The sequence below is a fragment of the Oryctolagus cuniculus genome, chromosome 7 (assembly GCF_051225735.1).
Source record: "Oryctolagus cuniculus isolate XC-2025 breed Fujian yellow rabbit chromosome 7, ASM5122573v1, whole genome shotgun sequence".
In the NCBI taxonomy this organism is placed as follows: Eukaryota; Metazoa; Chordata; class Mammalia; order Lagomorpha; family Leporidae; genus Oryctolagus; species Oryctolagus cuniculus.
Genome location: NC_142873.1, coordinates 57077509 through 57101412, shown reverse-complemented (window position 1 = coordinate 57101412; position 23904 = coordinate 57077509). Strand labels below are relative to the sequence as shown.

Genomic DNA, 23904 nt, shown 5'->3' with positions numbered 1-23904 from the left:
TTCCGTTGGTTCACCCCCCAAATGGCCGCCGCGGCTGGCATGCTGTGCTGATCTGAAGCCAGGAGCCAGGTGCTTCTCCTGGTCTCCCTTGCGGGTGCAGGGCCCAAGGACTTGGGCCATCCTCCACTGCACTCCCAGGCCACAGCAGAGAGCTGGCCTGGAAGAGGAGCAACCGGGACAGAATCCAGCGCCCCGACCGGGACTAGAACCCGGTGTGCCGGTGCCGCAGGCGGAGGATTAGCTTATTGAACTGTGGCGCCGGCCTGTCATTGGTGTTTTTTTATGTCTTAGAATTTGTCTATAAAGAAAGTTTTCTTGTTGGGGCCGGCGCCGTGGCACAGTAGGTTAATCCTCCACCTGTGACACTGGCATCACATATAGACACCGGTTCTAGCCCCGGCTGCTCCTCTTTCAATCCAGCTCTCTGCTGTGGCCTGGGAAATCAGTAGAAGATGGCCCAAGTCCTTGGGTCCCTGCACTCACATGGGAGACCAGGAGGAAGCGCCTGACTCCTGGCTTTGGATTGTCACAGCTCCTGCCGTTGTGGCCATCTGGGGAGTGAACCAACAGAAGGAAGGCCTTCTCTCTGTCTCTCCCTCTCACTGTCTGTAACTCTAACTCTCAAATAAAATCTTAAAAAAAAAGTTTTCTTGTTTGTTTCTTATATGATGGGTACCATACAAAAGTATAGTACTTATTTCCAAGTACCTAATACAGTAAACGGTTTACAATAAAAATTTAATAACTATTTAATAACTACTCTCAAATAGTCTACCATCTTCCAGTTTCCTGATGAGAAATATTCAAGAATTGAAGCTGTTGGGGCCAGCGCTGTGGTGTAGTAGGCTGGGCCTCCGCCTGAAGTGCCCACATCCCATATGGGCACCGGTTGGTGTCCCAGATGCTTCTCTTCAATCCTGGGAAAGCAGTGGAAGATCACCCGAGTCCCTGGGCCCCTGCACTCACGTGGGAGACCTGGAAGAGGCTCCTGGCTCCTGTGTTTGGCCTGGCCCAGCCAGGTGTTGCAGTTATTTGGGGAGTGAACCAGTGGATGGAAGATCTCTCCCTGTGTGTATGTCTGTGTGTGTGTGTGTGTGTGTGTGTCTGTAACTCTGCTTTCAAATAAATGAATAAATCTTAAAAAAAAAAAAAAGATGTCAGCAAATGATAATCTAGTAGGTATCTGCCTAAAATACTATTTCCTCTTAATATTTCCCTGATGAATAATCCACAATAACTATTAGTGTGTTAAATCTAAATTCCTCTGCCTAGTTTTTAAGACCTTCAGAATGTTGCCACATCTGTTTTTTTTTTTTTTTTTTTTAAGATTTGTTTTATTTATTTGAAAGACAGAGTGACACACAGAAAGGGAGAGATCTTCCATTTGCCGCTTTACTCCCCAGATGGCTGTAATGGTCAGGGCTGGACCAGGCTGAAACCAGGAGTCTGGAACTCCATCCAGGTCTCCCACCTGGGTGGCAAGGGCCAAGCACTTGAACCATCTTCTACTGCTTTCCCAGGCACATTAACAAGGAGCTGGATTGGAAGTGGAGCAGAGCTGGGACTGGAACCAGTGCTCATATGGGATGCTGGTGCTATAGTCAATGACTCAACTCACCGTGACACAATGCCAGTCCCTGCCACATCTTAACTACCCAAATTTATTTTCCATATTTCACAAACTAGATAAAACCTACTCAGTTTCTCTGTACACATCACGCTGATTGCTACCCTTGAGTCATTGTTAGACTGATCCTTGTTCCTGGCAATCTCCCTTTTTCTCTATCCAAAATCTGTAAAGTTCTTCTACTCAGTGAAGCTCTCCTAACCACTCCAATGATATCATTCTGTTTTTCCAGACTCCTGGTGATTGTAATCAGTGCCATGCAGATTTTCCCTTAATGTTCCCATGCAGGTATTCATTTTCTCTACTCAATTTAAACCTAAGCGTTAAGTCGTATTCTTTCTTTTTTTATCCTAGCTAACCTAGAACACTGTGTAAAGTATGAAACTTGCTTAGTTAATTCTCATTTGATGATTATCTAATAAAAGTTGTAATAGATAACCTTTAATGAAGGTTTATATTTGACAAGCACTGTGCTAAAAGCTTAGCTATTATCTCAATCTTCACAAAAATGCCCCAAGGGGCTCTATTATCCCCACTGTATAAATGAGGAAAATTGGCAGAGAAACTGTGTGATTTAACCAAGGTTATGTGTTTTGATCATTCTTGGTACACCGGCAATTTAGAGTCCAACTAACCCCAGAACATATGCTTTTAAACCTGCGTGTTATATTACCTATTTACATGTTTGCCTAAACTGATAACATGAATAAAATGTCAAGGACAGATACCACCTGTGGCAATGTTTGCAAAATACCTCTATGTGCACAATAAATGTTAGTCATTGCTGTTATTCAATGTTTAAGACAGCTAAAGCCCAGGAAAGTACTGGACAAGCAATGGCAAGTGAAAGGACTTAAGTGGCCAGAAATAATTTGTTTAGAATACCACTATCAACAAGCATAAAATCTATATAGTGGGAAAGCTACACATTTTGAAAGACATATCTGAAATCACCTTGCCTGTGACAAAAGAAAATCCCTAGTTTGGGAAAAATCACAAATAAGCAAATAATGCAAGCTATTACGGGAGCCAGGAGGCTGCTTAAGGTGAATTATTACAAAGGTGACAAACCATTCCTGCAGTACACATTACTACACGGCATGTAAAGCCAAAAAATTTTTACCTGATTTGGGACTCCGAAGTTTTATACTCTAAAAGAAAAGAAAAAGAAATGAAAGTGAAAGATGTTTCTTGAAAAGTACACTTCTTATAGCTATAGGATTATGAAGTGCAGAACCTGATTTCTGTAATTAATAAGTGTGCTCAATTATGAAAAGATCCTTAACTTACTGTGATTTTTACATCTCATGGTAAATAGTCCCAAACTGATTCCTTTTGTTTAATTTCTTTCCTACTTAGAACATGTCTCTGAAATTTTAAATTGAGGTAAATTATTGACATGGAAGTTACTTAATGACATTGGAAAAGGGGTGACTGAGCTTTGCTCTGGGAGTTGAGATAAAGATCATGACATGTATGCATTTTATCAACAATAATGACAGCAATCGCTGGTACATTAAAATTAGTGTATATTTTAAAGTTTCAGAATCTTTGCCTATCAGCATTGCAATAGAGGCATTTTTTTCTTTCTTTTAAAACAATATTTATTTAATTATTGACAGACAGAGAAAAAGACAGATAGAGAGAGAATTATCTTCCTCTGGTTCACTCCTTAAATGCCCACAATAGCCTAGGTTAGGCCAGGTCTCAATCCTGTTCTCCCACAAGAGTGGCAGAAACCCAATCACTTAAACCATCACCACGGTCTCCCAGAATCTGCATCAGCAGTAAGCGAATGCCAGAGCCAGGTTCTGAACCCGCATATCCAGATATGGGATGTGTGTGTGTCTTAATTGTTAAGCTAAATGACTTTTCCTTTGGGCATTCTTCTATTTATTTGTATCCATTTGAAAGGTAGAGAAAGACAGAGAGATCTTCCATCTGCTGGTAGATGCCCACAATGGCCAGGGTTGGGCCAGGTTGTTCAGAACTCAGTCTGTGTCTCCTATGTGTGTGGCAGGGACCAAAGTACAAAGCTGCCTCCCAGGATAAGTGTTAAGCTGGAAGCTGGAATCAGAAGTGGAGCTGGGGCTCTAACTCAGGCACATGTTATGGGATGCGGGCATCCCAAAGCACCACCTTAAATGTTTGCTTAATGATTTCTATTAGGAATGTAGATTTTGGGGGCTGGCGTCCTATGGCAGATAAAACCACCACTTGCGATGCTGGCATTTCATGTGGGCACTGGTTCAAGTCCCGGCTGCTCTGCTTCCGATCCAGCTCTCTGCTATGTCCTGGGAAAGCAGCAGAAGATGGCCCAAGTGCTTGGGGCCCCTGTGCCCACGTGGGAGACCTGGAAGAGGCTCCTGGCTACTGGCTTTGGATCAGCTCAGCTCCAGACATTGTGGCCATTTGGGGAGTGAACCAGCAGATGGAACATTTCTCTTTGTTTCTCCCTCTCTCTGTCTCTCTAAACATTACCTTTCAAATAAATAAATAAAATAATTTTTAAAAAATGAAGTATAGATTTTTTTCTTCCAGGAACAGGAAACATTATTCCAAAAAGGTTTATCTTAAATAATATGCAGGCCGGCGCGGGGGCTCACTAGGCAAATCCTCTGCCTGCCGCGCCAGCACCCCAGCGTTCCAGTCCCGGTTGGGGCACCAGATTCTGTCCCGGTTGCTCCTCTTCCAGCCAGCTCTCTGCTGTGGCCTGGGAGTGCAGTGGAGGATGGCCCAAGTGCTTGGGCCCTGCACCCCATGGGAGACTAAGAGAAGCACCTGGCTCCTGGCTTCGGATTGGCTCTGTGCGCCGGCCGTAGTAGTCATTTGGGAAGTGAACCAACGGAAGGAAGACCTTTCTCTCTGTCTCTCTCTCTCACTATCTAACTCTGCCTGTCAAAAAAAAAATATATATATATATGCACATTCATCATTGCAAATATTACTTTCTGTAATACATTTTCACAGCTAACATGAAACAGCCCACCAAGTGACTTGTGTGAAGAAGCTTCTACTTCTGGAACATTCACATTTGCCTTAACAATCCTTCAAGAACCAGCTCAAATATTTCCTCTTTCATTGAGTCTCCTTCCATCACTTCCAACCTACAGGGATTTCCTTTACCTTTCATCTGGCATTAATCATGTCTGCTTTGCTACCATCAATAGACACAAATATAAAGCCATGTGCCACATCCTGTATGTCATCTGTAGGATTTTTAAGGTCATGATTTGCATCTTTGATATCTTTCTTAAATCCCCACAAACACCCTCTTGCACATTGTTTCATATTTAGTATCTACTTAATCATTATCAAGTGATAGGTGTTAAAAATGCAGGGAGTAGAACTCTTCAAATAAATAGGGTCAGAAAAAAGTCCCTGACCTTGTTTGGCCTAAGTCTCACCGACTCATCAAACTGCTCTGATTCAGCCGGTCCACTCCACTCTTGTGAGGTTTCTGGTTTCACTTTCCCAGCTGCAGATGAGGACTCCGGACCGCTGGCTGAGAATTCTCCTGGAAGAAAGAGAATAGAGTCCAATTCCTAGGAGAGGTGCTGCTCTTCTAGAAACCCAGACCCCAGAGGGGACCTGAGAGGCCACCCAGGTGGTCCACACTTTGGCTCACACTGAACTGCACTCACCAGCTTTCTCCACCACAATGAAAGACTCCGGGGTCCGTTCAGGAAGTGGAGGGGGAGTTTCCTCATCCATCCCTGGAGAAGTTGCTGTCCAAATACACAGTAACAATTTGAAATGAGAACAAGCCGAAAGCAATTCTTGTATTCTAACCTAATCTTAATTAAAGAATTATTTATTTATTTAAAAGTTAGAGTTACACAGAGAGAGAAGAAGCAGAGAGAGAGAGAGAGAGAGAGAGAGAGAGGTCTTCCATTTGCTGGTTCATTCCCCAATTGGCTCAACGGCTGGAGCTGCACCAATCCGAAGCCAGGAGCTTCTTCCGGGTTTCCCACACGGGTGCAGGGGCCCAAGGACTTGGGCCATCTTCTACTGCTTTCCCAGGCCATAGCAGAAAGCTGGATTGGAAGAGGAGCAGCCAGGACTCGAACCAGTGCCCATATGGGATGCCAGCGCTTCAGGCCAGGGCGTTAACCCTCTGTGTCACAGCGACAGCCCCTACTTATTTTTTTTTTAAGAATTATTCTATTTATTTGAAAGATAAAGAGTTTCAGAAAGAGGTAGAACCAGAGAGAGAGAGAGAGGTCTTCCATCTGCTGGTTCACTCCCCAAATGACCGCAATGGCCAAAGCTGTGCTGATTCAAAGCCAGGAGCTTCTTCCAGGTCTCCCACAGGGGTGCAGGGGCCCAAGGACTTGGGCCATCTTCTACTGCTTCCCCAGGCCATAGCAGAGAGCTGGATCAGAAGAGGAGCAGCCAGGATTCAAACCGGCAACCATATGGGATGCCGGTGCTTCAGGCCAAGGCATTAACCTGCTGCACTACAGCACCGACATCCTAATATTAAATTTAAATTCAACAGAACTTCTATTGAAAGCACCATCCCCTATGTCAAGCTGGTCTTGTCCGTTCAAGGAAAGAGCAAAATTCTCTCATATTAAGGTGCAAACCCAGGATGTTTTTGTTATTCTTCCAAATATATTTTTCTTTTAAAATCCCAAAAATATGTTCAAAAGATCTACTTATCTATTTGACAGTCAGAGTGACAGAGACACACACAGAGAGAGAGAGAGAGAGATCTTCCATTCATTAGTACACTGCCCTAATGCCTTTAACAGCCAGGGCTGGGCCAGGGCGAAGCTGGGGGCCAGGAATTTCATATGGGTCTCCCACATGGGTGGCAGGGGCCCTAGGACTTGGGTTATCTTCCACTGCTTTCCCAGGTACATCAGCAGGGAGCTGGGTTGGAAGCAGAGCAGCCAGGACTTGAAGTGACACACTGATATGGGGTGCCAGCAACACAAGTGGCAGCTCAACATGCTGTGCCACAACACCCGGCCCCCAGAAGTATTGTTTTGAAGATTTTATTTGTGGGGCTGGCGCTATGGCACAGCGGGTTGAAGCCCTGGCCTGAAGCGCTGGTATCCCACATGGGCGCTGGTTCTAGTCCCGCCTGCGGCACTGGCACCCCGGGTTCTAGTCCTGGTCGGGGCGCCGGATTCTGTCCTGGTTGCTCCTCTTCCAGGCCAGCTCTCTGCTGTGGCCCACGAGGGCAGTGGAGGATGGCCCAAGTGCTTGGGCCCTGCACACGCATGGGAGACCAGGAGGAAGCACCAGGCTCCTGGCTTCCGATCAGTGCAGCGCGCTGGCTGTAGCGGCCACTTGGTGGGTGAACCAAAGGAAAAAAAGGAAGACCTTTCTCTCTGTCTCTCTTTCTCTCACTGTCTAACTCTACCTGTCAAAAAAAAATTTATTTGTTTACTTGAAATTCAGTGTTATAGAGAAGCAGAGGCAAAGGCAGAGAGAGAGGTCTTCCATCTGCTAATTCACTCCCCAGATGGCCGCAATAGCCAGAGCTGTGCCGATCCGAAGCCAGAAGCCAGGAGCTTCTTCTGGGTCTCCCACGTGGGTGCAGGGGCCCAAGGACTTGGGCCGTCTTCCACTGCTTTCCCAGGCCACAGCAGAGATCTCGGCCAGAAGTGGGGCAGCAGGGACTCAAACTGGTGCCCATATGGGATGCCGGCACTGCAGACGGCGGCTTTACCTGCTATGCCACAGCGCCGTCCCCTCCAACCAAAAGTATTTTGATTGAGTCACTGGGTATCAGGTAACATAATAAAAAATTATATTAATCTTGGATATTTTGGATTGTTTTCTAAATATACTCTTTCCTTTTGTTTTACATACAGCAATTAATAATGCATAATAAAGCAGGTTGCTATGCCAAAGATTCAGTTACACAGTAAGTGAAATCATAAAGATTTTAGTATCTCTTCTTCATTATTCACAGAATCCAAGAATATGCATTTTTTTCTTTTTACAAAATAGAATAACACGGTTTCCTATATTTCTATAGAAACAGAATTTGTATAGAACATTTTAAATGCTATTATAAGAAATGCCACCAGATGGCACATGCGTCAATGTTGCTGCAATCCCTGGAAGTCAGGATTTGTTTTTTTTTGTTTTTGTTTTTGTTTTTGTTTTTTTTTGGTGATGTTGATGATCTAAGAAGTCTAAGGTATTGTTAGTATGTAGAAGAAAATTTCTTTACACTGTAAACCAAGATCAAAACATAGGCTAATCAGAAGGAACTTCCTAGATTTAGGTCAAATAACTTTGCAACAAAGCTACAAATACATGTCTTTATTAAGAAAACTAAATGAGGGTAGGGATGAAGGTTTGGCTCTGCAGGTAAGGCACTTCTTGGGACACTCACATCTCATGTCAGAGTGCCTTGATTCGAGTCCTAGCTCTGCTTCCGATTCAGCTACCTGCTAATGAACACCCTGGAAGGCAGCAGGTGAGAGCTCAAGTGATTGGGCCCCCGGTGCCTGTGAGGGAGAACTGGATTGTGTTTCCAGCTCCTGGCTTCGGCCCGGCCCAGCAGGCATTTGGGGAGAGAGTCAGCAAATGGAAGATTTTTGTTTGTCTGTGCCTTTCAAAGAAATGAAAATAAATTAATTAATTTCAAAAAAAGAAAAAAAATTAAAAATGAAAACTGCATAATACAAATGTTATAGAGCAAAAAAATTTTTTTTACTTCCTATCTAGGTAGAATGCTCTTTATTTTTTTTTATTTTTAATTTTTTTGACAGGCAGAGTGGACAGTGAGAGAGAGAGACAGAGAGAAAGGTCTTCCTTTGCCGTTGGTTCACCCTCCAATGGCCGCCGCGCTGCGGCCGGCGCCCCGCTGATCCGATGGCAGGAGCCAGGATCCAGGTGCTTCTCCTGGTCTCCCATGGGGTGCAGGGCCCAAGCACCTGGGCCATCCTCCACTGCACTCCCGGGCCACAGCAGAGAGCTGGCCTGGAAGAGGGGCAACCGGGACAGAATCCGGCGCCCCGATCGGGACTAGAACCTGGTATGCCAGCACCGCAAGGCGGAGGATTAGCCTAGTGAGCCTAGCGCCAGCTAGAATGCTCTTTATAAATTATTTTATGATATGCCCAAGATAGTAAATTTACACTTTGCTTTCCCTTATCTTCTTTTACATCAACTTATTGTAATCTTCTCCAATAGAATATTCACTTCTACTTTCCAACTACTCAGTAAAATAAAATAATATGCATAATTCAGAATTAAATAACAGAAAATATTAAAGTAAATATATATAAGATATGTTATGTACAAAATGCCAAACACATATTTTCATCTGCTGAGTTACTACAAAAGGGTAGGCAATTACGTCCTCTCCCTCCAACTCCCATAGGAATATAACTCAATTCTTAGCAATATGGTGAACTCATTACAGGCAAATGAATGTGCAACATTTCTGGGTGACTAGGTGATGCTGTTCGACGAATTTTTTTCTGCTGTCTTTCTGGAAGCCACTTCTCTATGTTAAGGGTGTAAGTTGTGGCCTTCAACACACATTCCTAGGAATTTGGCTTGCCTTCTTTAGAAGTTCTCTTGGCAAACATTCAAACCAGATCCAACTGCTTCCACTGCTGCCAGTTTAATGGAATATTACATGTTGTTATTATTTGCAACCTATCGCATCATCGAAACACTTCTGGAATTTATTAATTGGAGGATATATGGGGCCGGTGCAGTGGCACAGTGGGTTAACGCCCTGGCCTAAAGCGCCGGCATCCCACGTGGGCGCCAGTTTGAGACCCGGCTGCTCTACTTCTGTTCCAGCTCTCTGCTATAGACTGGAAAAGCAGTAGAAGATGGCCCAAGTCCTTGGGCCCCTGCACCTGCATGGGAGACCCAGAAGAAACTCCTGGCTCCTGGCTTCAGATCAGCGCAGCTCCGGCCATTGTGGCCAATTGGGGGGTGAATCAGCAGATGGAAGACCTCTCTCTCTCTCTCTATGCCTCTCCTCTTTCTGTATAACTCTGACTCTCAAATAAATAAATAAATCTTTTTTAAAAATTCTTTAAAATAATTTGAGGAGATAGAAGAAAAAAGAGAAGGGAGCAGAGGAGGAAAAGGGGAGGGGGTAGGAAGAAACCAAACATTATATAGATACAAAGTGAAATCTAAAATGCTATAAAATAAAACAAATAAAATGCTGTACCAACTCCAAGAAATAACATACCCATTACAGCTGTCGCTTGGTTCAGTGGTGGGGAAAAATTGGTTGGAGGATTCAGCACCAAAGAATCACGTGAATTACAGTCGGAGAAGAGAGTTGAAGAGGATTTGGGCAACAAAGAGCAAGGAAAACCAGTTCCATCTTCCTTCTCAGGTAAATCAAGAGACATCTTAGAACCCGCGCTACTTGGAGGCAATGATGAAAAATAAGGATCTTCTACTAAAGACATGTAGGAATACCCACTGAAAGCAGTAGAGGCGTGCTGACTGACACTGGAGGCGTTGCACATCTGGTGCTTAGAGTCACGTGGTGGTGAGTAATTCAGTTCTGCTGTAGAAGCATGCATCACTTTTGGAGTCTGCATCTCCGTGAGGCAAGCATCGTGCCGTTGAGACTCCAAATAAGAAAACCCTTCCTTAATGTCTGATTCCTTGGTTTCTTTCTGCTGTATCAGTTCAAAGGGAGTTGATTTGGTCCGTACCACCGGTCCCTTTGAATTAAAATATCTTCCTGTTGCATCTACAGGTTTGGAATTAGGACATGCCCCAAAGAAAATGGAGCTGAAATCCAAACTTTGATGCTTCTGAAGAGGCTCCCCAACTATTGGAAACGCCTTTGTCTGCCGTTTCATGCTTGTGTCAGCATTTCTGTTGTAATCATAATTTAGCTCCAAGAAATCAAAGGAAGCATTCAGTTTCTCAGGGTGCGAAACCAACCTCTCCTTTGCAATGATTTCAGAAGTCCTAAAGTCAAAGGAAGAAGCTTCTGCATTTTCTGCCTTTGCCCTCTGTTTGCTCTGTTGCTTCATCATTCTTGCTTCTTTTATGGTGCTGAAACAAAACGGTAATGACACCATTCTTCAAAGCCACTTCCCGGCAGCACAATGACAAGTACAGCATGAGATTCATCTCCCAGCCACAGACACAATTAGTCAACACGCAGATATGAAAGTTATACTCACTTTTTGGGTAAATTTGGGGGATGAGAGCCTGCATGTAGAGTGGGATTTTGCTCAGTAATTGAATAGTTTGCTTGAACCTTCAAGAGAAAGAAATCAAAGATTAGTGTTTAGTGAAGCAATGTAATGGAGATACTTTAATATTCAAAATGCTGAGAAGTAATTTTTCAGAAAATATAAAGATTTAAACTAATGCATGAAAGATTTCTGAAATATTGAACCCAGAAAGAACTTCTTCATCTACTGAGATGAAAACGATCTAAATAGTTGACGACTAGTGTTCCAGAAACTAGAAAGGATCTGTTTACAGCATCTTTTCCAATGTGGGAATCCTAAAACGTTCTTGGGGGTAACTTCAGTCTCAGGAACATTCTACAAAAAGTGGATGTTTGGTGCAGCCAATGACAAAGCCTCCTGGAACGCTCACGTAACATCTTGTATCGCCTGATTCAAGTCCTGGCTCCATTTTTCATTCCAGTTTCCTGCTAAAGCACACCCCGGGAGGCAGTAGTAATAGAGTTCTTGCCACTCACATGAATTGAATTCCAAGCTCCTGGCTTCAGCCAAGCCCAGTCTAGGCTGTTCTGAGTTTTAGGGGAATGAATCAGTACGTGGAAGATCTCTCTCCCTCTCTCTCCCTCTCCCTCCCTCTCCCTCCCTCTCTCCCTCTCCCTCCCTCCCTCTCTCCCTCTTCCTCCCTGTCCCTCCCTCTCTCCCTCTCCCTCCCTCTCTCTCTCTCTCTACCTCCCTCTCTCTTTCTCTCTCTCTCTCTCCCTCCCTCTCTCTTTCTCTCTCTTTCTCCCTCTCTCCCCCTCTCCCCCTCTCCCTCTCTCTCCCTTTGCCTTCCAAATAAATAAAAATAACATAATAATTAAATATATGTAATGAACAATAAATAGATATGTAAAAGAACGTTCTACCTTCCGAAATTTTAGTATCTTAACTTTAAAGGTAACAGTTGCTTATTAGGTCCGAGTACCTATTTCCTCTGGTTCTACTCTCCTCCTCCTCCTCACTGTGGTCCAGGTGTTTTGGTTTTGTCACCACTCTTATAGCAAGCTAAACTTGTTTCCTATTCAAGACTTTTACACTTCTGCTAATACTAAATGATAGAATCAAAAAGGGAGAGAACGATCCAACATGGGAAGCAGGATACACAGCAGACTCATAGAATGGCAGATGTCCTAAACAGCACTCTGGCCTCAGAATCAGCCCTTAAGGCATTCGGATCCAGCTAAAAAGCCCATGAGAGTATTTTAGGCATGGAAAGCCAAGACACCCTGGGGGAAAAAAAAAAAAGAAGACCTAAATGAAAGATCTCTGCGAGTGAGATCCCAGTGGAAAGAGCGGGGCCATCAAAGAAGGAGGTACCTTTCTCTGAAGGGAGGAGAGAACTTCCACTTTGACTATGACCCTGTTGGAATAAGATTGAAGTTGGCAAACTCAAAAGGCTTCCATAGCCTTGGCAACTCATGACTAGAGCCTAGGGAGATTACTGACGCCATAAACAAGAGTGTCAAATTGTTAAGTCAACAACAGGAGTCACTGTGTACTTACTTCTCATGTGGGATCTGTCCTTAGTGTGTTGTCCAATGTGAAGTAATGCTATAACTAGTACTGAAACAGTATTTTACACTTTGTGTTTCAGTGTGGGTACAAACTGATGAAATCTTTGCTTAATATATACTAAATTGATCTTCTGTATATAAAGATAATTGAAAATGAATCTTGATGTGAATGGAATGGGAGAGGGAGCGGGAGATGGTAGGGGTGTGAGTGGGAGGGAAATTATGGTGGGGGGAAGCCATTGTAATCCATTAACTGTGCTTTGGAAATTTATATTTACTAAATAAAAAAAATAAAAAAAAGACTTTTACACTTACTGTTCCCTCTGATTGATACATTTTTTTTTTTAATTTATGTATTTGAAAGCAGAGTTAGAGAGAGAGAGAAGGAGAGACAGAGAGTGAGGTCTTCTATCAGCTGATTCACTGTCCAAATGGCCATGACAACCAGGGTTGAGCCAGACCAGAGCCAGGAGTCAGTAGCTCCATCTGGGTCTTGGGCCGTCCTCCACTGCCCTCCCAGGCACACCAGCAGGGAGCTGGATCAGAAGTGGAGTAGCCAAGACTTGAATCAGCACACACAGAGAATGCTGGCATTGCAGGCAGTGACTTAATCCACTCCACCACAATGCCAGCCTCTCTCCACTTTCAATCCAGCTTCCTGCTAATAATATGTGCCCTGTGAGGTGGCAAACGATGGCTAAAGTACTTGGGTTCTTGCCTCCCACAAAGAAGACCCAGATGGAGGTTCAGGTGCCTGGCTTCAACTTGGCCTAGCCCTGGCTGTTGTGGGCATTTGGGGAGTGAATCGGCAGACCAAAGATCTTTCTCTCTCTCTCTCTCTGATTTTCAAATATAATGAAAATTTTAAAAAATATTTAGGGCCGGCGCCGCAGCTCAATAGGCCAATCCTTTGCCTGTGGCGCCGGCATCCTGGGTTCTAGTCCCAGTCGGGGCACCAGATTCTGTCCCGGTTGCCCCTCTTCCAGTCCAGCTCTCTGCTGTGGCCCGGGAAGGCAGTGGAGGATGGCCCAAGTGCTTGGGCCCTGCACCCCATGGGAGACCAGGAGGAAGCACCTGGCTCCTGGCTTCAGATCAGCGCAGTGTGGTGGCCACAGCAGCCACTGAGGGGTGAACCAACAGAAAAGGAAGACCTTTCTCTCCATCTCTCTATCTCACTGTCCACTCTGCCTTTCAAAAAAAATATTTAAAAGCCTACAACAAATTAACTCAATGTGGATCAAAGACTTGAACATAAGAGCTAAAACTATAGAACTCTTAGAATAAAACATAAGGGAAAAGCTTCATGACATTGAATTTGGCAATGATTTCTTGGTTACAATATCAAAGGTACAACAACAAAATAAAAATAGACAAATAGGGGACGCCATTGTGGCACAGTGGGTTAAGGCACCACTTGTTATGCTGGCTCCCATATGGGCACTGGTTTGAGCCCTGGTTGCTCCACTTCCAATCCAGCTCCTTGCCTGGGAAAACAGCAGAAGATGGCCCAAGTACTTGAGTCCCCACCACCCATGTGAGAGACACAGATGAAGCTCCAGAGCTCCTGGCTCTGGCCCAGCCCTGGCTGTTGCAGCCATCTGGGGAGTGAACCAGCAGATGGAAGATATTCTCTCTCTCTCTCTCTCTCTCTCTCTCTCTCTCTTTCTCTGTCTCCCTCTCTCTTTCTCTGTCTCCCTCTCTCTTTCTCTGTCTTTCCTTTCTCTCTCTGCCTTTCAAATAAATAAATAAATCCTTAAAAAATAAATTGAACTTAATCAAAATTACAAAATTCCACACATCAAAGACATGATCAGTCAATCAAAAAGACAACCCACAGAATGGGAGACAACATTTGCAAATCACATATCTGATGAGGCATTAATACCCAAAGTGTATGGAGAACTCCTAAATATCTACAAACATAAATAAACAATCCAACTCAAAAGTGGACAAAGGACTTGAGACATTTTCCCAAAGAAGATATACAATTGCCTAATAAGCACACAAGAAGATGCTTAACATCATTGAATTGTTGAATCAAAACCACAATGAGGAGTGGGTATTTTGCACAGTGGTTAGGATGCCACTTGGGACATCTGTATCCTATATTGGAGCCTGAGTTCAAGTCCTGGCTCTGCTTCTGATTCCAGCTTACTGCTAATGCACATCTTTGGGAGTAGCAGGTAATGGCTCAAGTACTTGGGTCCCTGCCACCTATATAGGAGATCCTTATTGGGTTCTAAGCTACTGGCTTCAACCTGGCCTAGCCCTGGCTATTGTGGGCAGTTTGGGAATGAACTAGCAAATGAAATATTTCTCTCTCTCTCTCTTCCAAATAAATAAATTTTTAGAAATCACAATAAGATACCACTTCACACTCATTTGGATAACTATCATCTAAAACAAAACAAAAAGAGGGTTGGGTACAAGTTCCTGTCCTGGCTGTGCCACTTCCAATCCAGCTCTCTGCTAATGGCCTGGGAAAAGTTGTAGAAGATGGCCCAAGTGCTTGGGTTCCCGCACTTATGCGGGAGACCTGGAAGAAGCTCCTAGCTCCAGGCTTCAGTGCTGGCTGTTGTGGCCATCTGGAAAATGAACCAGTGGATAGAAGATTCTCTCTCTCTCTCTGTCTCTCTCTCTCTCTCTCTAACTCTGAATTTCAAGTAAATAAATAAATCTTAGAAAAAATAAGTGTTTGCAAGGATGTAGAAATTGGAAACTCTGTACTGTTGGTGGGAATATTCAATTATACAACTTCTATGGAAAACAATATGGGGATTCCTCAGAAAATTAAACGGAAATGCCACATGATCAGCAATTCCACTTCTGGGTAAACACCAAAGAGTGAAAAACAGAGACACGGGCCAGACTGTGGTGCAGCTGGTTAAGCCGCCACTTGCAGCACCTGGGAAAGCAGCAGATGATGCCGCCAAGGGCTTGGGCCCCTGCCACACGTGGGAGACCCAGATGGAGTTCCTGGCTCCTAGCTTTGATCTGGCCCAGCCTCAGGCTGCTGTGGCCATTTGGGGAGTGAACTTAAGGATGTAAGCTTTCTATCTCCATTTCTCCTGCTTTCTCTCTCTGTCACCCTGACTTTCAAACAAATAAATAATTGCATCTTCTAAAAAACATAAATAAAATCCTTTTAACAAAAAGAAATCAGGGATGTGAGGAAAATTTACACATCTGTGTTCACAGCAGCATTACTCAGAACAGCCAAAAGGTGGGAGCAGCCCAACGACCCACCAATGGATGGGCAGATGCACAAAATGGGGGACACAATGGAATATTAGTCAGCCTTCAAAATAAGGAAATTCTGACCAAAATCATGACATGACTGAAGCTTGAGAACATCAGAGTAAATGAAACAAGTCAGACACGAGCGGACAAGCATTGTGCGATTCCATTCAGGGGGGCTACCTAGAGTCTTCACATTTATGGAGATAGAAAGTAGAAAGGTGGTTTTCCAGGTGCAGGTTAGGACTGCTTGTCTGCTGGTGGACTGACACTTCCATCACTGTGTAATGTCTTTCCTTGTTTCTGATCATTGTCTTTGCTCTGAAGTTTACTTCATCTGGTAATAATACAGCCACCCCTGCTTTCCTCTGATGCAGATTACACATATCTTTCTACTGTACTTTCAACCAACCTCAAGTTTGGAATGAGTTCCTCATAGACAGTTTATAGTTGTGTTTTTGTTCACTTTGGCAACAACATATATATTGCTGCACTTAGATCACTTTTTTTTTTTTTTTTGACAGGTAGAGTTTACAATGAGAAAGAGAGACAGAGAGAAAGGTCTTCCTTCCGTTGGTTCACTCTCCAAATGGCCGCAACAGCTGGAGCTACGCCGATCTGAAACCAGGAGCCAAGAGTTTCTTCCTGGACTCCCACATGGGTGCAGGGGCCCAAGCACTTGGGCCATCCTCCAGTGCCTTCCTGGGCCACAGCAGAGAGCTGGACTGGAAGAGGAGCAGACAAGACTAGAACCCGGCATCCATATGGGATGCCGGCACCGCAGGTGGAGGATTAACCTAGTGTGCCATGGCGTCAGCCCCTAGATCACTTTTTAAAGTAATTATTGAATGGTAGGGTTTAATTCTGCCATTTATTTTCTGCTTTCTGTTTGTCCTCTCTGTTTCTCATTCTCTTTTTCTTTCTTGCATTTCTCTAAAATTTCATTTTGATTTACCTGGATTGTTTTCCAGTGTAGCCATTTTAGTGGTGCCTCTGGATATCACAATTACACAGATTAGGCTACATAAAACCGTTCGGTTATGATACAGTCGTCTTAAGTACTTCCTCTAGTACATTTAGAACCACATCAGATAGTGGAATGTTTGTGCTTCAACTGTCAAATGTAATTTAGAAAGCTCAGGAGGAAAAGGAAAGATATTAAATTCACTCATATGTTTGCTTATATGTTCGTTCTTCTTTCCTGCATCATTTTCCTTCTGTTTACAAAGTGTCCTTTGCTGTAGTTTAGGGTCATTCTATTGGTGACAAATGTTCTCAGCTTTTCTTCATCTGATTATGTCTTGATTTCCCCTTCATTCCTATTGTCATTCTGTGTTGACGTTCTTTTCTATCAGAACTTGAAAAATACTGTGCCCCTTCCTTGTAGCCTGCACAGTTTCTGATGAGAAATCTGTCATTCTATTTTTTTTTTTTTTTTTTTTTTTTTTTTTTTTTTTTTTGACAGGCAGAGTGGACAGTGAGAGAGAGAGACAGAGAGAGAAAGGTCTTCCTTTGCCGCTGGTTCACCCTCCAATGGCCGCCGCTGCAGCCGGCGCACCGCGCTGATCCTGGCAGGAGCCAGGAGCCAGGTGCTTTTTCCTGGTCTCCCATGGGGTGCAGGGCCCAAGCACCTGGGCCATCCTCCACTGCACTCCCTGGCCATAGCAGAGAGCTGGCCTGGAAGAGGGGCAACCGGGACAGAATCCGGCGCCCCAACCGGGACTAGAACCCGGTGTGCCGGCGCCGCAAGGTGGAGGATTAGCCTATTGAGCCACGGCGCCGGCTGAAATCTGTCATTCTAATTGCTTTCCTTCCACAATTAAGGTGTAATTTTTCTCTGTCCGCTTTCTAGAATTTCCTTAGTGTTTAGTTATCAACAGTTTAATTATGATGCTCCTTCCAAAACTTTTTCAGCTCCACCGCTTGTCTCCTCTCTTTCTGGGACTTCAGTGACACAAATGCTAGACTTGCTGTTAGAGCCCCTTGGTTCCCTGGAGCTCTGTGTATTTTGCTCAGTCTATTTTATCTCTTGTTTGAATTGGGTGAATTCTATCTTCCAGTCTGCTGATTCCTTCTAACCTGCTGTTGAATCCAGGTGCTGAGCTAGTTTGTTTATTTTTCAGTTCTAAAATTTTCATTTGATTCCTTTTTAAGTCTTCCGGTTTTGGTTTTGTTTTGGCTAAATTTTGTTTGTTTGTTTAAAGGTTTATTTGTTTGAAAAAAGAGTGACTGACAGAAAGAGAGAGTGAGAGTGAAAGTGAAAGAGATGTTCATCTGTGGGTTTACTCCCCGAATGGCCACAACAGCTGGGACTTGGCCAGCCTGAAGCCAGAAGCCAGAAGCCAGGAACTCCATCCAAGTCTCCCTTATGGGTGTAAGGAACTCAAGTACTTTGGCCATCATCTGCTACTTCCCAGATGCATTAGCAAAGAGCTGGACTGGAAACAGAGAGGCTGGGACTCATGTGGGATGCAGGTCTCCCAAGGAGCAGCTTAATCCACTGTGCCACATTGCCCATCCTGAGGCCTCCTACTTTTTCATTTCTTTTAAGCATGCTTTGAATTGCTCAATGAACCTTTTTTTTTTTTTTTAAATCATGACTCATTTAAAATCTTTGTCAAATAATTCTAAAATTTCTGTCATTTCAGGGTTGACACGAGGCTGGTGCCGTGGCTCAATAGGCTAATCCTCCACCTAGCGGCGCCGGCACACCGGGTTCTAGTCCCGGTCGGGGCGCCGGATTCTGTCCCGGTTGCCCCTCTTCCAGGCCAGCTCTCTGCTGTGGCCAGGGAGTGCAGTGGAGGATGGCCCAGGTGCTTGGGCCCTGCACCCCATGGGAGACCAGGAGAAGCACCTGGCTCCTGCCTTCGGATCAGCGCGGTGCGCTGACTGCAGCGCGCCGGCTGCGGCAGCCATTGGAGGGTGAACCAATGGCAAAGGAAGACCTTTCTCTCTGTCTCTCTCTCTCACTGTCCACTCTGCCTGTCAAAAAAAAAAAAAAAATACTGTGTCTTGGGGCTGGCATGTGGTGCTGAAATCCCATATGGGCGCTGGTTCGACTCCCAGCTGCTCCACTTCCATCCAGCTCTCTTCTATGGCCTCAGAAAGCAGCAGAAGATGGCCCAAGTCCTTGGGCCCCTGCACCCATGTGGGAGACCTGGAGGAAGCTCTTGGCTCCTGGCTGCAGGCGTTGCAGCCATTTGGGGAGTGAACCAACAGATGGAAGACCTCTGTCTTTCTCTCTCTCTCTCTCTCTCTCTCTGCCTCTCCTCTCTCTGTGTGTGTAACTCTGACTTTCAAATAAATAAATCTTTAAAAAAAAAAAAAAAGAATATTGTCTCGATAGGCTGCCACTTCCCTGGTTCTTTGGTTAGGTTCTTGTTTTGTTTTGTTTTGCTCCCTATACTACTGGCATTTCTAAGTTGCTGGAATCTTCAGCTCCAAGCTTGCAACACAAATGGCAGAAGAAAACTCAAGGGAGCCTAGCATCATTTTATACCTTGGCTCCTAGGGCTCTGCTGCTCTCTTCTCTGTCTCCTTTGGTCTTCTTACATTTGTTTCATATAAAATGTCCACAGTTCCTAGTTTCACTTAGTGCCAGAAACAGAGAGAAGTTTGCTAGATCTTCATGAAAACAGAAATCCACCCTGGGTGGCTTTAACCAGTTCCCTGCCTGAGGGGCTGAGCCCTGTTCCTATGATCCCATCTACTGGCAAAAGATCCATTCTACATAATCCAACTGTCCGGAGCCATGGCACTGCCACTGTGCTAACTTTGGGCGTTGGCATTTTCTAAAACTTAAATAAAATATTAGCATACATACTTAGCAGCACTTTAAAAGGGTGTTCCTTGGCCAAGTAGACTTTATTCTAAAAGTGTAAAGATGATTTTACATTAACAAATCCAATAATATAACTGCAAAGGAGGAAATCCATATAATCATTCCATAAGTCCAAAAATATGCAGTTGATAGAATTCAATATTCTTTCTGAAAAAATTCTTGACAAATAGAAATCAATGCACTCTGTCTTCAAACAGTTATGAAATTAATACCTCCAGTAAGTCTGCATCATGCTAGCAGTGAAACAATAGAATCATTAATGACTTTGTTTAAAAAAAAGATTTTATTTATTTATTTGAGAGGAAGAGTTACGGAGAGAAGAAGAGACAGAGAGAAATCTTCCATCCTGGAGCTGAGCTGATCCGAAGCCAGGAACCAGGAGCTCTTTCTGGGTCTCCCACGTAGGTGCAGGGGCCCACAGAATTGGGCCTTTCTCGGGCCATAGGGGAAAGCTGGATCAGAAGACAAGCAGCCAGGACACGAACAGGCGCCCATTTGGGATGCTGGTGCTGTACGCAGAGGTTTAGCCCACTACGCTACAGCGCCAGTCCCAGAGTGCTCCTGGCTCCAACTTACCCCACCCCAGGAGGCAGTGGTGATGACTCCAGTAATTGGATTCCTGCACCCATGTGGGACACTGAATTGAGTTCCCTGCTCCCAGCTTTGGTCCTGGCCTAGCCCTGGCTGTCATGAGCATTTGAGGGAGTTAATCAACGGATGTGAGTTCTCTGTCTCTGTCTCTCTGCCTCTCAAAGTCATTAAAAATAAAACTGGGGGGCTGGCGCCGTGGCTCACTTGGCTAATCCTCCGCCTGCAGCACTGGCATCCCATGTGGGCTCCGGGTTCTAGTCTCAGTTGCTCCTCTTCCAGGCCAGCTCTCTGCTGTGGCCAGGGAGTGCAGTGGAGGATGGCCCAAGTACTTGGGCCCAGCACCCTCATAGGAAACCAGGAGGAAGCATCTGGCTCCTGGCTTTAGATCGGTGCAGCGCCAGCCGTAGCGGCCATTTGCGGGGTGAACCAACGGAAGGAAGACCTTTCTCTCTGTCTCTTTCTCACTGTCAAACTCTGCCTGTCAAATAAATAAAAATAAATAAATAATAAAATAAAATAAAATTGGGATGTTTTGGGAATACTAGTCAATGAAATAGGCACAAATATGAAGTAACAGTTCCTAGCAACTATAGGTCATGTGCCTTCCCCATAGCATTTCTCTTTGGAACTGACATTAACTATAGAAATGCTTAATTAGCTCCCTCATCCCACCAGTTTGTCTGGCTTTCCTCCCTTCTCCCTTTCCCACCTGTCTTGCTGAGGAGTTGGCATGCTACGTCATTCAACTGGTGAGAGATATCATCGGGGCTATGTCTTGTACACTTTGTATTTCTACTGCTGAGAAAACAGCAGAACCTCAGTGAAGGTTTTCAGGTTAATAATAAAAATATAATATTAAAAATGGAAATGTAGATGTTAAATATACCCTGGAAGATAAATCAGTAATTTTTTAATGATTTTTCAAATTTGTTTGAGAGGTAGAGCTACAGAGAGAGAGAAGGAAAGACAGAGAGAGAGAGGTCTTCCATCTGCTGATTCACTTTCCAAATAGCTGCAATGACAACAAGACTAGTGTAGCCCGAAAAATCACCCAACTGTGACTTCACTTTCTATTTGTTACTCTCACTTCTAACAAAACATGGGACCAGACCACATGCTGCCCTTTTTCTCACTCCCCAGTAAGTAGGTTGTTTCTAAATTTGGCTGAAGGGGCTGGCGCTGTGGTGCAGTAGGTTAAGCTATCGTCCACAGCATTGGTTCCTTATGGGCACCAGTTGGAGTCCTGCCAGCTCCACTTCTGATCCAGCTCCCTGCTAATACACCTGGGAAATCAGTGGACGATGGCCCGAGTGCTTGGGCCCCTGTAACCCACATGGGTGACCCAGTTTAAGCTCCTGGCTCACCCTCTCTCTCTGTAATTGACTTATAAATAAATGTATAACTTTAAAAACTAAAATTAGCTGACAATTGTACATAATACGTTAACCAAGAGGTCAATGCTCTGACTTAAATCACCTCAAACTGACTTGTCCTTCACAGATTTTCAGTGCAGCCCTGTGCACACCCGACACTGCAGTTCAGCTGTGACATCAGGGAAGTCCTACAACCAATCTGAGATCCGTGACCAAGCACAAGTACAGAAAAAAACTGGACAGCACATCCAGTTTGGACCCTACCTCTGTTCCGGTGTATTTATCTCTGACGACATCGAGGTGTCTCTTGAACAGCTCCAACACAGCACTGTAGACCAGTTCATATTGTTCCTGAGGATCGTCGTGAACCGGAACAAATGAAAAAACAAATATTGGTGAAGCACAGAACCAGACTTCAGTAACAAGAACTCCAATCAAACACTAACACGGCGGAACTGAAAGGACCAGCATCGTAAGTCATTAAATTTAATAACAGTAGCCCATGTTTATAAAACCCATTTCAGATTTCAAAGCACCTTAAGGCTACTAGAAATAGCTAAATAATGTCTGTAACTCTAGCTAATGTGCAAGGATAGTATGGCATGCTTCTTTTATATCTTAACCCACTTTCCTACTTATCTTCCCCTCCACCATCTTCCTTCTAATTATTTTCTCTCTGCTCATATTTTTAATAATTAATTTCATCTTAGGTGCATTTTTTTGGTAAGCCACCTTCATCTTTTCTAGGACTAGGTAGTTAGTGGCTGGTATACAGATAGATAGCTTTATAATTTTTTTAAGATTTATTTATTTATTTATTTGAAAGGCAGAGTTATGGAAGCAGAGGAAGAGAGACACAGAGAGAGAGGTCTTCCATCTGCTGGCTTACTCCCCAAATGGCTGCAGCAGCTGGAGCTGGGCCGATCAGGAGCCAGGAGCTTCTTCCCAGGTCTCCTTCCTGGGTGCAGGGGCCTAAGGACTTGGGCCATCTTCTACTGCTTTCCCAGGCCATAGCAGGGAGCTGGATTGGAAGTGGAGCAGCCAGGTCTCGAACCGGTGTCCATATGGGATGCTAGCACTGCAGGCAGTGGCTTTACTTGCTATGCCACAGTGCCGGCCCCAACAGATAGCTCTAATATATGTTATTTAACTCGATCTGCACACTTGCTCTACAAAGCAGCTAGGCTTGTGTACCTAGTTACTGTTTGTGCAAGGTCAGTCAGAACTAATTTCCAGGACTTGGCTTAGAAATGGGATCTTTTGATTCTGTTTAGGGCAGTTAGATCAAGTTGCTAAAATTTTGTTCTAGTTCTAGTAATTTACCCAAGAAAAATAAACCACTAAATAAGGTTTGAAAATGTGTGATTATAAAAGGATTTCACCATAGAGAAATGAGACATCTACTAGTATAAGCTTTGTGGGTTTTCCCTGCTCTATGTTTTGCCACTGTATCTGCTGAGGCATTTGATTTTGGCTTTACTTTCCCCCTGAATAGGTCTCTTCAGGATCTTCCTTGACAATTTACACAGTCCTATTCAAAGAAAGAGCACCTTTTTCTAAAGATAATTTTAGTAGAACCATGCAGAGCTGTATCCCTCAACACAACCACGGATACATTATTTTTGTCAAGACAGAAACATCAGACAGGAAGCGTTCATCTGGTTTAGCGTCCTTTTGTGGTTATGGTAGTATCAGGAAAAGCAGCTACAACTGTTAAAATATGTGTTTGGCTACTCAATGACAAACCAACATACGAAGTCTTTTTCAACTGTCTTCCAACTCTTAGAAGTAGGCCTGCAATGGAATTTTCCTGAAATGAGGTGTGGTTTTATTCATTTGGAATTACGGTGTACATAACTAGACTGTATACTTCCTGGAGTCTTTTATGCATTGACAAGGGTTATGTTCTTTTAAGTCTGATAACACTAAACCAGCTAATGCTTCCATTTCACATAAACTTTCCCCCCCACAGATGGAATATAGAATACACCTACAGTTAACACATGAAAAAATATATTTTTTCCATAAGCTATTAATGGAAAACCTGTGTGGGCTGAACAGATAAATCTATATTATAACAGCTCTTTATTTTCCCCTTTCAATTCACAACCTCTAGATTAAAATATCTAAACTGACACTGTCAATTGTTTTATCTTTAACCCTATGTGCAAGTTCATTTATGTGTGCTTTAAATAGTAAAAAGCAATTCTAACAAATTATCAAAAGGGCCTGTTCCAAAATAAACATCAATAAATTATTTGATGAATGAATGGAAGGGTGACAGCCAATTTCTATCTTATGGATGGAAACCACTTAGAACTGTGTTTTAAACTGTGGATGTAGAAATATGGTTGAAATTAATACGGTAGACAGTGAGAGATTTGGGCCAGCAAGAGAAGCAAAGAGGATTCCTAATGAAGTGCGGGCATCTTGGTGTAGGCTCAGCAATTGTGATCCATAAAATAGCATAATTGTGATTTCTTTTTGAAGTATGCATACAATAAGGACTAAATGAAACTACCGAAAA

The 23904-nt window shown here is 43.9% G+C and overlaps 1 protein-coding gene across 2 annotated transcripts in view; it reads right to left on the bottom strand.

Annotated features, from left to right (window-relative positions):
• Positions 1-23904, bottom strand: part of PTPN22 (protein tyrosine phosphatase non-receptor type 22) — a 57241-nt gene that overhangs the window by 16440 nt on the left and 16897 nt on the right. Inside the window, exons 11-16 of one of the 2 annotated variants that reach the window (XM_002715418.6) lie at positions 21642-21728; positions 10771-10847; positions 9813-10639; positions 5272-5355; positions 5014-5144; positions 2751-2778 (exon numbers count right to left, since the gene is read on the bottom strand). In XM_002715418.6, coding sequence (XP_002715464.2) covers positions 2751-2778; positions 5014-5144; positions 5272-5355; positions 9813-10639; positions 10771-10847; positions 21642-21728 — 1234 coding nt within the window. The remainder of the gene's footprint in view (positions 1-2750; positions 2779-5013; positions 5145-5271; positions 5356-9812; positions 10640-10770; positions 10848-21641; positions 21729-23904) is intronic. The other variant, XM_008264644.5, reaches the window with a different exon arrangement.